The sequence below is a fragment of the Salvia hispanica genome, chromosome 1 (assembly GCF_023119035.1).
Source record: "Salvia hispanica cultivar TCC Black 2014 chromosome 1, UniMelb_Shisp_WGS_1.0, whole genome shotgun sequence".
Lineage (NCBI taxonomy): Eukaryota > Viridiplantae > Streptophyta > Magnoliopsida > Lamiales > Lamiaceae > Salvia > Salvia hispanica.
Genome location: NC_062965.1, coordinates 11,949,122 through 11,964,531, shown reverse-complemented (window position 1 = coordinate 11,964,531; position 15,410 = coordinate 11,949,122). Strand labels below are relative to the sequence as shown.

Sequence of the window (15,410 nt, the reverse complement as noted above, 5' to 3'; positions counted from 1 at the left end):
TAAAAGTTACTAATATGTTAAAATTGAGTAAAATCAAAATATCCTCAATTACAAATTTAAAGATGCCCGTGTATGGTATGATTATTAGACCAACTTGAACATATTTAAATTAAGTTGCCCAATTAAAATGAATTAGCCCAATTATTAATTATTTGAAGCCCATATATGGTAGACCGAAATAAGATACCCCTACTTTCCTCCATCTTCTTCCTTGCGACCAGATTCTGCATTTCCAACGTTCAAGCAGCTCTGGTCTTCTCTATATATCCAGGTAAACATATTCAAATATAAACAAATGGAACGGTCGAATTGCAATTTTTTTAAAATAAAAAGAAAATTTGCACATTCAACAGTATTAGATACTGTTCAAAAATGCTAAAAAACAAGGAGTATACAATTTGAGATGAGGTTTAGTATTATTGGAGCTCATTTCAACGGCAAAGATAGTGTGAAACAAGATAATTTGTTGATAGAATTTCAAATTTCAATATGTTGTAAGATAACACCTTAAGAAAATCCAAGTTCACAGGTAACAACAGCGTGCTCAAAATCCAACTCCATAATCCAAATTGGTTGAAACTCACACTGACAACTCCATAAACAATCCAAATTCTCCGGTGGGAAACAGCGAGAATCCGAGATGATGAAATCAGGAATCCAAGCCCAATATCGTGTTTCTTCCTATAATTCTTATGGACTTGGATTTAAATTTACTAGTACCAAAGTAAATGAAACAAATTGGGTCACTAGCAGCTCCAAGTAATTTCCCTTTACTAGATTCAAACAGTCTAAGATATGCCCAATCGACAAATGGAGTGATCTACTTTCTTATAGTGATACTGATCAAAGGACTTGTTCCCAAAAATAGATAAAACACCAGATCTTTCATAAAGTGATGATAACAAAATTCATAAACTCCATGAACAGCCACACGCATATTGAAAATACAGGTCATTTGTGTCAAGAAGATGCGGCAGAAAGGATCAAAGCATGTGACAGGACATCATTTCCCACTTACTCAACCCCTACTAAGCAATCCTCAAGAGGAAAGGGTAACACAATTCAAGGGATGCAGAGGATAAGGATTTCTATTAAGACTATGCAGTTAACAGTTTTGGTTGAAGATCACAAGCTCAAGCCACAAACATTTGTTTACAGACACTTCACATAGTCATGTAGTGTAACACAGTGAATTAATAAACCTAAAGGAAGCTATCACATGGCACAATATGCAGTAGCCTAAGAGGAAGGAAGCATGATGCTGCATAACCTAAACTAGTTAAAATGCATACCACAAACGGTTAGACTCAAAGCTTATCTATTTAGTTCTTGGTAAGATTATATGGAAGAGGCGGAATGGAATGAAGATAGAATGAAATGACAATTCCTATGCATTTCTATTAAACTCTCTCCTCCATTCAAGCAGAGGATTGGAATGGAAGTAGTATTCACCATTCCATTCCTCATCCATTCCATCGTACCGACGAAAAGGGCTTAGAGTTGTATAAACTGAAGCTAATAGTTGCACTTCCAAGTTCCAAATATCAAGATTAAAATCATCCATAAACAAAAATCTCAACACCAACAACACACATCATAAACAACTAAGTAGAGCTCAGGAAAGTAACAGCAAAATCGAAGAAAACCAAGAAACCGAACCACCATATTATACACTTGCCAACCAAGTGGGGAAAATTTCGGTTCACAAATCAGTGGATCGCATGACAACAATTGTAGCAAAAAACCATTCCATAACAATATAGGAGCATCATTCTATAGGTATAATACCCGCCAAACATAGAGCAAAAACCATAATAACAGCATAATTAAACCATCCGCAAAGCAAAAATAGCATCAACTGAACCAAAAAAGAGAGAATAATAGAAGCCGACTTATTCACGAGGCGCTTTTGCATTCCCTTGCGAAGTGTCCAGACTCACCGCAGCTGAAACAGTTGCCTCCACCACCACCTCCTCCGCTAAACCTGCCAAAACCACCACCGCCGCCACCTCCACGGCTGTAGCCACCACCACCGCGTCCACCCCCGCTGCCTCCACGCACACAATCCCTCGCCATATGACCAGGTTCCCCGCAGTTGAAACAATCACCACCACCACCACCACCGCGGCCACCACCGCCTCCGCCACGCACACAATCCCTCGACATATGACCTGGCTCCCCGCAGGTGAAGCAAGCACCACCGCCACCTCCACCACCGCCGCGATTGCCACTAGGACATTCCCTCGCCATATGCCCAATTCCTCCACAGCTGTAGCATCCTCCACCGCTTCCACCGCCTACACCTCCGCCTCCGCCTCCATTAGAGCAATCCCTAGCCATATGCCCAACCTCGCCACAATTAAAGCACTCACCGCCTCCTCCACCGCCTCCGCCGCTCCGATAACCGTATCCGTTGCCGTCGTTCCTCCGATCTCCGTATCCGAAGCCTCCGCCGCGGCTGTTGGTGTTATTCCCCCTCCGAGAAGTGGTGTCGACGGGGCCTCCTCCTGGAGCAGTGACATCAGCAGCCTTGGTCTTATCGCCATCTAGAATGATGGTGAACTCGACCTCCTGGCCCTCGCGGAGGGAGCGGTAGCCGTCAGATTTGATGGCGGTTTGGTGGACGAACAGATCTTCGCCTCCTTCCTCGGGCTGGATGAATCCGTAGCCCTTCTGATCGTTGAATTTGGTGACGACGCCCTTGGATCGCATAGCCTTCTCCTCTGCCATTGAAAGAAACCCTAGAAACCCCGATTTATACGATTGTGTATACGTATAGGCGAGAGATAGCTTTTTGATTGTGCGTGCTTACACAGAGTGTGTGTGTGCTATTTATAAACGGCTTCAGCGAAAAGAAGCCCTAATTAAATTGCTGCGTTTGGGCTTTAGATTTCTCAATTCTAGAAATTTCTTCTTTATTTATTTTACAATTAATTCTATTAGAATCTGATTTGGAAGGCATGAATAGTTTTAACAATATTCCAATTATTGTTTTTATTTTTTTAAAGGGTCTCATTTTTTCTTCATTTAAATTCTCATTTTGACTTTGATGCAAATTTTAATAAATTATTATGCTTCGGTAAAAAAATGTGAATAGAAACGATTAATGAAATATAAATCTCACTTATATATTAATTTAAATGGATTGTGAGCATAATTATTTATTGTAGTGTGTGGTCCAATACTCCAATAACTTAAAATGGAAAAAAATAAATAAATGAAATTTTAATTTGCGGATGTATTGAAATAGCAGAATATGACATTATTTTATCTCACAAGGTTAATCATAATTTATCGAATTTGTCTCAGCAGCAATACTTCGTCGGATCGTTTATGTAACTTTGATTTCAGTCAGTTTTTATCTTTTTCTACTTTTTCTCTTTTCCCTTGTTTTTATTCACAAATATTATAATTAAAACAAAGTAATTACTAAAAATGTAAAATCGTAAATTATTAAGCAAATTCAATCAATGATTAATCCAATTGATAACTAATGCCATTAACCCTAATCAAATTAGCATAATTAGAAAAATGGCCTATAAATAGGTGATTGACAACTAATTAAAGTATATCCTTTTATTTTTAATATACAAATTTTAATTTGAGTAATGAATTCAACTTTTATACATTTACATTTCTTATAAAAACAATAATAACATAGTCACTGATTTCAATTTAGCCAACGATCTAAATTTTGCAACCATAATATTCGTACTAAATTGCTAAACACTCTTTATTTCTATTAGAGACATAAGATTTATTTCCGTAAAGTAATTAACACTATTGATTGTCATTGAAGTTTAATTAATTTAACATTGAACAATCTTTTCAAGCTATGATTACTTTGAATTGTACCTAATGACGATGCTAACTCAATATAATGTCTCTCCCTTTAAGAGCATATTTCAAATTCATTCTTGGATTGATATGTTACACTCTCCATTATATGTTAATTGGAAAATTAAAAAAGAGAGAAGAGATAAAAAGAAGAAAAGAAAAATTGATCACATTATCCTTAATGGCTGAATATATAAAATTTGGTCCAAAATGTATTAAAAGTTCAAAATTTCTTCGAAAGATATTATATCAATATTTGCTATTTCAATAATAATGTGTCTCGTAAGTCATAAGTCATAACCTTTAAGATGACAATAAATAATTCGGATTAATTTCTGATAGGTTTTTATCAAACCTTATTTTTGTGTTATGATCATAATCTTAACTTATAATTAAAGAAGAGAGCATATTTCAGTGACCCATTTGATGTTAAAATTATTGATTGTGTGAGGTATACTTTAACTTCCAGTTTATAATTACCAGATGTAGAGAATTAATGAAAAATTAACATACAAATTTCGAAAACATTTAAATCCTAGCCAAAACTAATGTTTGTCCTAAATTTTGGTTTTTCATCTCTACATCTTAAAGTAGCACTATGATTATCTATTGTATCACATTTCCTAATATAGCAAAATTTGTTAATGGAAAACACTGAAAAATGTACTAATATTTTGCGTGTACATAAAATTATTAAAAACTTTCATAAACTCATGCAAGTCATCATATATCACAGTATCAACTATCAAATAAAGAAGCCAATTATTAACAGTGAAAATGATTGACAATTTGCTTCCCAATTAAACTCTGTGATAGTTCCTCAAAATCTCAGCATCATCAGGTAGGTGAATGAGAGATCAAATAAGAATATTTAAAAATAAAGCAAATTGCAAAAAAAGGTGACAAAAAAGAGGTTACCTATCTACAGCAGCAAAGAGTGATACATTTACACAACAGCATTATACAACAAGAATTAGTAGACTTCCACATTCCACTGCTCTCCCTTCTTCAACTGCCTCTTGTACTCTATCCAGTCGATACCTACACGACGAGAAAAAAGCACGAACATCGAATGAGGCAGTATGATCGAGTTTTAAAACGATTACACAATTCAACAAGAGCAGAATATTTGGCTAAGCATTAGTACTAATGTTACCATCTCTAGCAGCTAACGAGCCCATGATATCGTCAATGCCCTTCTCCATGCCCTTGAGCCCGCACATGTATATGTAGGTGTTGTCCTTCTTGAGCAGCTCCCACAGCTCCTCTGCGTACTCAGCCATCCGCGTCTGGATGTACATCTTCTCCCCCTTCGCGTTTGTCTCTTCTCTGCTTATAGCATAGTCCACACGGAAGTTGTCCGGACTTTTACTCTTCATTTTCGTGAACTCCTGCCCGCCACAACATGATTATTGTTATGAGTTAAACAGGCAAGATTTGATCAACTAACACATCTTAATTTAGGATGTGAGTGTGGAAATGATCATCGGTTTCTTACATCTTTGTAGAGCAACGAGCTGGTCGTGGGAACGCCCAGAAACAGCCAAGCTAAGCCATTGAACTACAATACAACAAAATCATGATTGATTAACTATACATATCTGTATTTGTAGGCCTCTAAAAGAGAGATTAATCAAAGGTGTTTCTGTGCATTGAGGTTTACCTTGTAGTCATCATGCTTCTCAAAGAATATCTTCCACAGAAACGAGCGGAAAGGAGCAATCCCAGTTCCGGTTGCAAGCTACAACACGACAACACGATTGTGGTAATGAAAATACAACACGTTGATAAACGATGTCAAGCAAGAACAACCTACCATAATGATGGTAGCATTAGGGTCTTTTGGCAGAAGCATCTCTTTCCCAACAGGTCCAGTTATTTTCACCTCAGCACCGGGTGTCAAGTCGCCTGAAACAGAGAAAGGTTTGGTAAGAATATTATTAACCTCACATTAATTTAAACAAGGATTTGAGTAGTTACACAAAAAGTTTGAGCAAACTCCTTTAACTATTTCCCCTTGATCATTGGTGTAGACAAGCCTCTTAACACACAAGGAGACCTGCAACGAAGCATCAAAAATCGATGTAGCTAGTTTGAATTATTCTCAAAACAACAGGCATTGATGCTGTACTATCTCGTTCGTGAAGGGAGGCTTACAGTCTTGGAGTCTCCTAGATCACCGAGGGCGCTGCTTGCAATCGAGTACAGCCTCAGCTTGTGAGGCTTCCCGTTCTTGTCAATGCCATCCGGGATTATTCCAATCGATTGGCCTTCTCTGTAAGGCACCTCTCCTGCTCAAAAACACTCAACTAGTTCAGTTTCGAGCAACATGGACTCAACAAAGTAAGTAACTAAATTCCATCATCAACACGAAAATGAAGTATTTATGATTTTAGGAGGAGGGAAGGGAAATGAATAACAATACCCTCAGTGCTGAAGAGCATGTGCCATGTTTCACCAGGGGCGTCGTCCGCGGTGATCTTGGTGTTCAAGAGGCATTTGCCAATGTATGGCTCTTTAGGCCTGAACTTGTTGACAACTACTCCTTCTTCCTGTTTCTTGGAATGCTTCTCCTTCTTCGGAGGCGCCTCAGTGCTCACCTCAGCTCTTATCGGAGCAACCTTAGACGACACATTCCTGTAGTGCAAGGATGCCTGCAGATATTCATGATTGATAACTGATAAGATACATGCCTTTTTTTTAATCATGAATAAAAGGCAGAAATTTCTGCATTTGATGATACCTTGTTAAAATTGATCCTTTCTGGAGAAATAATGGATGTTCTAGATGAAAGAGAAGCAGATTGGGAGGTAGAAAGAGAGACTGCAGCACTTACAGCAGCCATATTTTGTTACAAAATAAGAAATCAAGAAGCAGAGAGATAGAGAGTAACAAGTATAGTGAGTAAGAGAAGGGAAATAAGTAGATTAGGGATATGTGGAGGAGATAGGAAAGCCAATGCAGTGGCACAAGTGAGGATAAGAAACTGTCATCAATGTATGACTCTCATATTTCAAACATATTTTTTCAGACAGAATCATTAATAAATAAGATATTTTGATTCACCACCAGAAGATCTAAGTGAGAATATAGATTCTCTGTCACATTAACAACTATCCACGTCGGATAACCGTCCACCTCGCCTCATTACCAGTGGATGCTGTAACATCTCGGTAACGGGATGTTTTACTAATAATATTTCAATCATATTTTATGTCTATTTCTATTGCTTGTTTGTATGAAGAGTGATCTGAGATTCTACATACTAAAATTAAATATACATTTTCTTTAGTTTTGTATAGCAATACTTTTAGGATTAATTTAAACTGAATTTTTATCATCTTTAGTTTCTATAAACATCTTCAAATTTGCTGGTTTGATACAGGGGTAAAAGATGAAGTAAAAGATAAAAGCAACATTTTTTTAAAGATAGTACCCTGCTTAATACATTGCATGAGCTGATGAGCACAGATGAAAAATGCAGGTAGGGCTGAATTTTGTACAAAACATTTATACAAGCAACAGCTTAATACACTTCCACATTCCATTGTTCTGCCTTCTTCAACTGCCTCTTGTACTCTATCCAGTCGATACCTTCAAACACGAAAAAAAAAAAGATCGAATGAGGGATGAGAATTAATATATTAATGCCTAAAGAGTTTTGGCAAGTGAAGCTTACCGTCTCTAGCAGCTAAGGAAACCATAATGTCATCAATTCCCTTCTCCATTCCCTTGAGTCCACACATGTACACGAACGTGTTGTCTTTCTTGAGCAGCTCCCACAGCTCCTCCGCATACTCAGCCATCCGAGTTTGGATGTACATCTTCTCCCCCTTGGCGTTTGTCTGTTCTCTGCTCACAGCAAAGTCCAGCCGGAAGTTCTCTGGGTTTTTCTCCTTCATTTTCTCAAATTCCTGGCCACATTGATCAACAGCATTAATTACATAACTAATTCAAACTGCATAATTAGAACTTCCTTTCGACAAGAAATCAAGCTTGCAGTTTTCTCATTTCATTTCTCGAGTTTTGGTACAGGGATAAAGTAGCTACCTCCTTGTAGAGCAAGGAGCTGCTTGTTGGAACACCCAAGAATAGCCATGCTAAGCCGTTGAACTGAAATTCAAGAAGCCAATTAGTGTGTGACAGTGTTTGAAGGTAGAAGGAACGCGTTATGCAAAAGATTTTAGCTGATTTGTGTGTACCTTGTAGTCCTCGTGCTCCTCGAAGAACATTTTCCACAAGAATGAGCGGAAAGGAGCAATCCCAGTTCCAGTTCCGAGCTACACATGTCAAACACCGAAACAAAAATTCCAGATCAACTCAATGCAACTTTTATGCCTAAAAAAGAAAATTGTTCACACATTCATATTTGATCTCAATTGTGAATAACACACCATTATGACTGTAGCATTGGGGTCTTTCGGCATAAGCATTTCTTTCCCCACAGGGCCAGTAATCTTGACTTCATCACCAGCTTTCAAGTCACCTGATAACGAAGCGATTCAACTTATGTTCAACGCACAATTGCAACCACAAGCAATAGCATTTAAGAAGTAAGCTTAGAAGCTCATAACATGGTCACAATTCACAATAGGATTGTTCACTTACACAAAAAGTTCGAGCAAACTCCTTTAACAATTTCACCTTGATCATTGGTGTAGACAAGCCTTTTGACACACAAAGAGACCTGCAACGAAGCATAACTGAATATGATGGAAGGATTCCCATGAAATGCACAAACACACATACTTCCAATATCTTAAATATTACAACAGCTCTAAATATTTTACAGACACATATTTCTATTCAGCGAAGTCTTACAGTCTTGGAGTCTCCAAAGTCCCCAAGGGCACTGCTGGCAATCGAGTACAGCCTCAGCTTGTGAGGTTTCCCGTTCTTGTCTATGCCATCTGCGATCACCCCAATTGACTGCCCTTCTCTGTAAGGCACCTCCCCTGCTCAACATACACACATACTCAACACACAGACATTTATACCTTTAAACAGATACTACTATTCAACCACATCACAGAAAACACATCTCAACAAAAGGAATGAAACAAGTACACTACAAATTTGAAGTTCATGAATGTTTGTAGAGGAGGAATACCCTCAGTGCTGAAGACCATGTGCCAAGTCTCACCCGGGGCATCATCCCCAGTGAGCCTGACGTTAAGAAGGCATCTTCCAACATATGGCTCTTTTGGCCTATATTTGTTGACAATCACCCCTTCTTCTTGTTTCTTGGAAATCTTCTCAGCCTTAGCAGGAGCTTCTGTGGTTACCTGTGCTCTGATTGGCGCCATCTTGGCACCCGTAGACGACACATTTCTGTAGTGTAAGGAGGCCTGCATATGCACAAGATTATCAGAACCCATTTGCAGGTTATTAAATTAAAGATAACCACGATGAAACTATCAGTAAATCAGTAGAGCTAAATCCCTTATCATATGCTGTGAAATTCCATAGCTTTGATACAATGCAACAGAAACAATTCCCAACATATTAATGCAATCTGACGAGATATAGATATTTGCATAAGCCCCTTTTTCAGTTAATTGATGCAAAGTTGTAAAGATTGGATTTTTTTTATCAGCGAATTCTGTTTAAAGCAATTTCCTAAATAAAATGCAGAAGATCATAAGAAATCATGCAAGAAGGGAAAGAAAAGATGAAACCTTGTTGAAATTGATGGTTTCTGGAGAAATAATGGATGTTCTAGCTGAAAGGGAGGTGGCCTTGGTGGAAGGTAGAGAGACTGCAGCGCTAACAGCAGCAGCCATGACTGGTGTGATGAAGTAAGAAATGGAGAATCAGAGTGAGAGAAAGAGAGAGAGAGGGAGTGTAGTAAGAGAGGAAATTAGTGATGGTGATGAAGATTATGAAATGGGTGGAGGAGATTGTAGTGAGTGAGTGGTACATGTGAGGATAAAACAATGGCCTAAGTTGTGTGACTCTCAACGACATTTTAACATATACTGTATTTGTTGTCTCCGTTTTGATTTTTTGGATCCAACTCTAAGTAATGACTAATGATGTTCCTTTGTGACAAAATGCTAACAAATTAAGTTTGATAAAGTTTGTAGATTTGGCGTAAAGTCGTGCAGAATGTTAGGAAATCTATAAATGGGCTGGAAAAAAAATCCATATTTCGAATTATTTTACAATCTGTTGATTTTCCATACTTTTTCTATAATACTAATATGAGCCTAAAATTACAAACTTGCATCAGATGCCCATTAGATTTATCAGTGTGGACCAAAATTGGCCAGGCCCAATTAGACACAACCTCAAAAGTTTGCGACATGAAATTTAAAATTACCCAGGCCCAGGCCCAGCCCACTCGTACTGTGCTTGAAAATATTTAGTAAATAATACTGATAATAAGGGGTATTTTACACCTAATATTATAAAACTATAAAAATTTGTTTTTTCTCGCGAACTTTAAACTTGGCCTATAATACATGAACTTAAATAGTTGTTAAATTTTTTCACCGGCGACGAAATTCGACTACATATAAATGAGATGGATAACCATATCTGGCTTTTAGGGACTTTGTAATCCCATTACTATCATTTTTAAGTGGAACAATATCTTATGTGATGTGAACAAATGAGATGTAGCCTTCGTTGGTGGAACAATTCAACAACTAGTATTTAAGTTCGTATATTATAGGCCAAGTTTAAAGTTTGTGGAAAACATAAATTTTTGAAGTTTCATGATATTAACGTCAATAATAATAATCATAATAATTAATAATAATATTAGTATTATATTATCTCTAATCCTAACAGTAGTATCAGTTGTGAAGAGAACTCAATATCACAAATGTCTTTTTCTTGTGGGTCAAAAATTATAATTTTCTTTACTATCCTAAAATGGTGAAATAATAAAAATATTACATTGTAGGGCCTGTATTGAGTGTAATTGTGTATTCATATATACCATATACTATATAATTCCCCCCAAAAAAGCACAACTTGCATTTGGTGATAATGATATTTCACAACATTTTATGCACATTATTCACGTTCTAAATTATGGAGTACTAAATTCTACCAAAATCGACACTGAAGTTAGGACCAGGAATGCGTGTATTGGAATTATGCTTGGATATATTGTCAAATGTTACGTGATTTGTCTTGTTACTTCATGCAATTATAAGCATATTTTGAATAGCTGGATATATAAAATATAGAAGAATTAATTTCTAATTCCCAACTTCTACTGTGTTTTTAATCTTATCTAGAATGGCAAGCACCCTTAACTCCACCAAACATGGTCCATATTTGATTCGATGCAGAATTTAAGAAATATGAAGAAAACGTATAAGTACCAATTTGACTTGAGACTCGTGAGTTAGAGCACCAACAATTTTAATACTACTAAACGAGTACAATATAACTCGAAGTCTTCTTTCAGTACTTAGCCTTTGTCCTAGCGGCAAGGAATTTAGACATTATTGTTTGAGGAGCCGAGTTCGAAGTTTTTTTTTTTTTTTAAAAAAAACATGAGGCATGCCAATTTGTTTAATATCCGCTGCCAAATAAAATGCGCTTTGGATTAGGATTTTAATATAATTGTTAAATAAAATTCGCTTTGGATTGGGATTTTTTAGAACCTTCCTGTGTCACATATGCTCACTTATGCTATAGGTTAGTTCTCTATGTATTTATCGCATTGCAGAAACAAGTAAACAAACGCAAAACTCACCAACAAATAAATCAACCCTGAAATTACCATTAGTTTAAAGAGTTTAGAACAATATTGAGGTTCATGTTTGTTTACGTAAATTCATTTATACATTGTAGAATACGATCTTCAATCATTACTTTATAACATCAATACCACCAAAGTGACATTAATAAATACTTTCATGCGATCACTCTATTCATAAAACAGATAATATTTTCTTGAAGTTCATTGTGGAGAATTTATACAATTGTTTGTCTAATGATTTCCGCTATTACTTGCTAAACAAAAATCAGTTTGTTATTAATTTATAGACTCCACTCTCCAGAAATTATTACTACCCCCTCCGTTCCGCAGTAATAGAGACGTTTCTTTTCAGCACACAATTTAAGAAAAAAAATGTGTTAAGTGAGTTGAGTAAAGAAAAAATAAAGTAGGAAATGAAGAAAATGTAGAGAGATGAGGAGAGAATAAAGTGGAGAGAGTAATTTAAGTGAGAAAAAATGTGTTGACTTTTTCTAAAAAGGAAATTAGTCAACTACTATGGAATGTACCAAAATGACAAATATGGCTCCACTACTATAGTAAGGGAGGGAGTGCTAATTAGGAAAGATTGTGATATAATGTGGATCATAAAATAATACGTCCATTGTAACTTTACAGTTCAAAATTAATACTCCCCCTGTCCCAAGATAAGCGACTCACATTCCTTTTTAGGACGTCCCAAGATAAGTGAGACATTTCCTTTTTTGGTATTCCCTCTCTTACTTTTTTTCTCTATTTTATTAACTCTCTTACTTTATTCACTTTCCACTTTACTAACAAAACCCCGTTTCCTTAAATCTCGTGCTGAAAAGTTTGTGCTCACTTATCTCTATACTATATCGCCTATTTGGTGAAGAGGTATAAATATAATTCTTTCTTTGGGTAGGAATGCCCCTTAGTATTGTTTTTCCTAGCCTCTAATTTCATTGATTTATTGTTTTGTCTCACAAGTCAATTAGGGGTGGACAAAAATACCGAAAAAAATGTATATTAATTCGTATCGTACTGAAAAATACCGAATTTTCAGTACAACGACAACCGTCGTAGCTACGAGAGAAACAACTATGAGATGAGGGTCCAATCGACAGCGAGAAGGTTGCAAATCAACTCCGATTCAGAGGAAATGGGGATTCACTCGCCCTATGATTATAAAATTAACATTAACATAGGATATAATCATCATCATCATCATTATCAAGCAGAAAATTCAATGGGGGTGAAGAGGTACTATGGGCGGACGTGGTGGCCGCAGCAGAGGGCGAGCCTGACGTCGCTGGAGGATCTGAGCGGGAGGATATTCGCGGTGGCGAGGGATCAGCAAGGCTGCAGATTCTTGCAGAGTAAGTTTGAGGAGAGGAAGGTGGAGGATATTCAGATCATATTCATGGAGGTTAAGGATCATATTTGTGAGTTGATGGTCGATCAGCTTGGGAATTATCTTACTCAGAAGTTTCTCGCAATCTGCAATCATGAGCAGATGATGCAGTTGCTCATGAATGTCGTCAGCGACGTGCACAGATTCATGAATATCTGTGTTAATACTCATGAGTATAGTACCTATTTCTACTTAATTAGGATTTGTTGTTGAATGATGAATGAATTTTTACATGTTTAATTTATGTATGTGCAGAAGTAGATCTGTGCAGAAATTGTTGGAGTATCTGACAAAAGTGGACCAAAGGCGTCTTGTTTTATCTGTTCTGAAGCGTATAACTTCTCCTCTTACAAAAGACCCTAATGGCCATCATGTCATTCAATATTGTTTGAAGCTATTTACTTTTGAAGGAAAATAAGGTACTTTCATCATTTACTACTATTTGCTTAAATATTCACTAATGCATTTACAAGTGCCCTAGTTTTTTATCAAAAAATTGTTTTACTTCAAACAAAGTGACCTAATTTAGGGTTACTTACTACTAACATCCCTTGTGAGTAGCATTTTGTTATGGCACATGTACCTAGTAAATATTTCTTGGTGAAATTTTATAGATTATATTGCAATTCTCACTACTTGACACTTTGTTTCAACTTACAACGTCTTACTTTTAGTATTATTGATGTTACTAATGGACCTCATACTCTACTTGACACTTTGTTCCAACTTACAAAGTCTTACTTTTAGTAGTGAAAAATACTGAATTTTCGGTACGGTGTGATATTATACAGTAAGTATTCGATATAGTAACAGTATAGATTTTCTTATACCGCACCGTTACCTGTATTTTTGCCGAAAACCGATATTTTTCGGTATTTTTGCCAAAAATCGGTATATGCTTATAACCGAAACCCTAGCCTCTCAATGACTCTAAAAATTACCTTGTCACAGATCTGACGAGTCCGATGGTTGCAAATGTAGCAGTGGCTGGAAACAACATCTCCCATATGAAGCCATGGTTGGAAACAACATCTCTCATTACGAAGCCACTAGTAAAGAAAACAACAGAAGGCTACTTTTTTCTTGCCAAGCAAGTGATTTCCACCGGCAACCGAAACAAAAACATCATCATCTCGTCTCTCTCTATCCACTTCTTGTTGTCCCTATGCGTCGCCGGCTCAAGCAGCCTCGCGCGCGACGAGTTTCTCCCTTATCTCAAATCTGAGCATTTCACTTATCTCTTCCCTTACACTCTGACGACGGCCGTGCCGATTTGCCTCTCTTGTCAACCGCTAACGAAGTCTGGGCCGATTTGTAGGTTAGGATTCAAGTGGGCTTTTCAATACATTGTTCAAGACAGTTGCCCAACATGTTCATTTTTATGAAAAGGTTTATTCTCTTTTCACTTTTTTTTATCATCCGATTTTTCAATAATTTTGTGTATCTTAATACTTTAGAAGGCAGAAAAGTGTAGACAATAAGTGAATGCGTTGTGTAAAAATGAATCAAATGGCCTCGTCAAATAAATACTCCCATGAAATTTAGTCTTCGTCTTGATAGGACTCATCTTCGTAAATGCAGTCTATTACTCCCCACGTTCCATAAAAATATGTGTTCTTTTCATTCCCGTCTGTCCCATAAAAATATGGGCGGCGTTTCCATTTATGGAAAGTTATCCCTAACTCATTATCAATATACATTAATTTATTTATAATTTATACCATTATTTCCCATCATTACAATTCATTAAACATTAATGATAATGTATGTGGGTTCCATTATTCATTTACACTACTTTAACTATTCTTCTCATCTCTCTCTTACTTTACCAATTGTGCATTAATTTCCGTATTATTTCAAATGTCCATATTTTTATGGGACGGGGGGGAGACAAAGAAACTTGGATTGATAAATTCGACGCAAGTCTAACAAGAGATGTCGACTTCAACATTAGTTTTGATTGAAGCATAGCATAAGACTAATTTAAATTAGAGGAACATCTTTTTTAGTACATCAACTATCAATGAGCAAATTTGGTCCGTAACATTTCATAATATCTTTTGAGGTCTATCAACTATAAGTTATTATCAATTTAACTACTTTTTGCCTATTTTCAATATTTTCGGACAAAAATGCCCTTAAAGCCATGAAGGGCAATTCAATCTATTTACCCTCTCATTTTCATTAAAGTATGTACTAATTTATTTTTCTTTCTTTATTCATCCACTTTCTTCTTTTTTCATTCCCTTTAACCTAAAGACAAATATTAATTTATACACAATGCTCCTCCACCACACCATAGTATATTCAACACCCATCTCTCTCTACAAAACATACTTCCACATGCATGACCCTTTCACTTCTCTTTGGAATTCCTTATGGAAAGATTGAATTTATAAGGAATCTTGGTTCAAGATTTTGGGTGAGGTTTATGATTTCTGGGGCGGCGATTTGTTTGGA

General features: G+C 36.5%; 3 protein-coding genes across 3 annotated transcripts; all 3 read right to left on the bottom strand.

The window, feature by feature from the left end:
* Positions 1–1,731: 1,731 nt before the first annotated feature.
* LOC125201726 (glycine-rich protein 2-like) lies at positions 1,732–2,835 on the bottom strand. Its single transcript, XM_048099958.1, has one exon. The coding sequence runs from the start codon at positions 2,728–2,730 to the stop codon at positions 1,897–1,899; it is 834 nt and encodes a 277-aa protein (XP_047955915.1). The 5' UTR covers positions 2,731–2,835; the 3' UTR covers positions 1,732–1,896.
* Positions 2,836–4,602: 1,767 nt separating this feature from the next.
* LOC125219171 (ferredoxin--NADP reductase, leaf isozyme, chloroplastic-like) lies at positions 4,603–6,781 on the bottom strand. The gene is made up of 9 exons (XM_048121077.1): positions 6,581–6,781; positions 6,263–6,491; positions 5,995–6,128; positions 5,818–5,896; positions 5,654–5,745; positions 5,501–5,578; positions 5,336–5,398; positions 4,994–5,228; positions 4,603–4,878 (listed from the first exon to the last, which is right to left on the bottom strand). The coding sequence occupies exons 1-9, from the start codon at positions 6,680–6,682 to the stop codon at positions 4,811–4,813; spliced, it is 1,080 nt and encodes a 359-aa protein (XP_047977034.1). The 5' UTR covers positions 6,683–6,781; the 3' UTR covers positions 4,603–4,810.
* A 456-nt stretch (positions 6,782–7,237) lies between these two features.
* LOC125219163 (ferredoxin--NADP reductase, leaf-type isozyme, chloroplastic) lies at positions 7,238–9,740 on the bottom strand. The gene is made up of 9 exons (XM_048121064.1): positions 9,516–9,740; positions 8,948–9,185; positions 8,659–8,792; positions 8,446–8,524; positions 8,232–8,323; positions 8,040–8,117; positions 7,888–7,950; positions 7,517–7,751; positions 7,238–7,431 (listed from the first exon to the last, which is right to left on the bottom strand). Exons 1-9 carry the CDS (start codon positions 9,618–9,620, stop codon positions 7,364–7,366), a joined length of 1,092 nt encoding a protein of 363 aa, XP_047977021.1. The 5' UTR covers positions 9,621–9,740; the 3' UTR covers positions 7,238–7,363.
* Between the last annotated feature and the right edge of the window lie 5,670 nt (positions 9,741–15,410).

Excerpts from the sequence above, each read along its gene's own strand:
- LOC125201726 (XM_048099958.1), bottom strand. The coding sequence starts at position 2,730 with ATGGCAGAGGAGAAGGCTATGCGATCCAAGGGCGTCGTCACCAAATTC.
- LOC125219171 (XM_048121077.1), bottom strand. The coding sequence starts at position 6,682 with ATGGCTGCTGTAAGTGCTGCAGTCTCTCTTTCTACCTCCCAATCTGCT. Across the intron at positions 5,579-5,653 it reads CTAATGCTACCATCATTATG|CTTGCAACCGGAACTGGGAT; the intron begins GTAGGTTGTTCT and ends GTCGTGTTGTAG. Across the intron at positions 5,399-5,500 it reads AGAAGCATGATGACTACAAG|TTCAATGGCTTAGCTTGGCT; the intron begins GTAAACCTCAAT and ends GTTGTATTGTAG.
- LOC125219163 (XM_048121064.1), bottom strand. The coding sequence starts at position 9,620 with ATGGCTGCTGCTGTTAGCGCTGCAGTCTCTCTACCTTCCACCAAGGCC. Across the intron at positions 8,525-8,658 it reads ACTTTGGAGACTCCAAGACT|GTCTCTTTGTGTGTCAAAAG; the intron begins GTAAGACTTCGC and ends GCTTCGTTGCAG. Across the intron at positions 7,432-7,516 it reads TTCCTTAGCTGCTAGAGACG|GTATCGACTGGATAGAGTAC; the intron begins GTAAGCTTCACT and ends TCGTGTTTGAAG.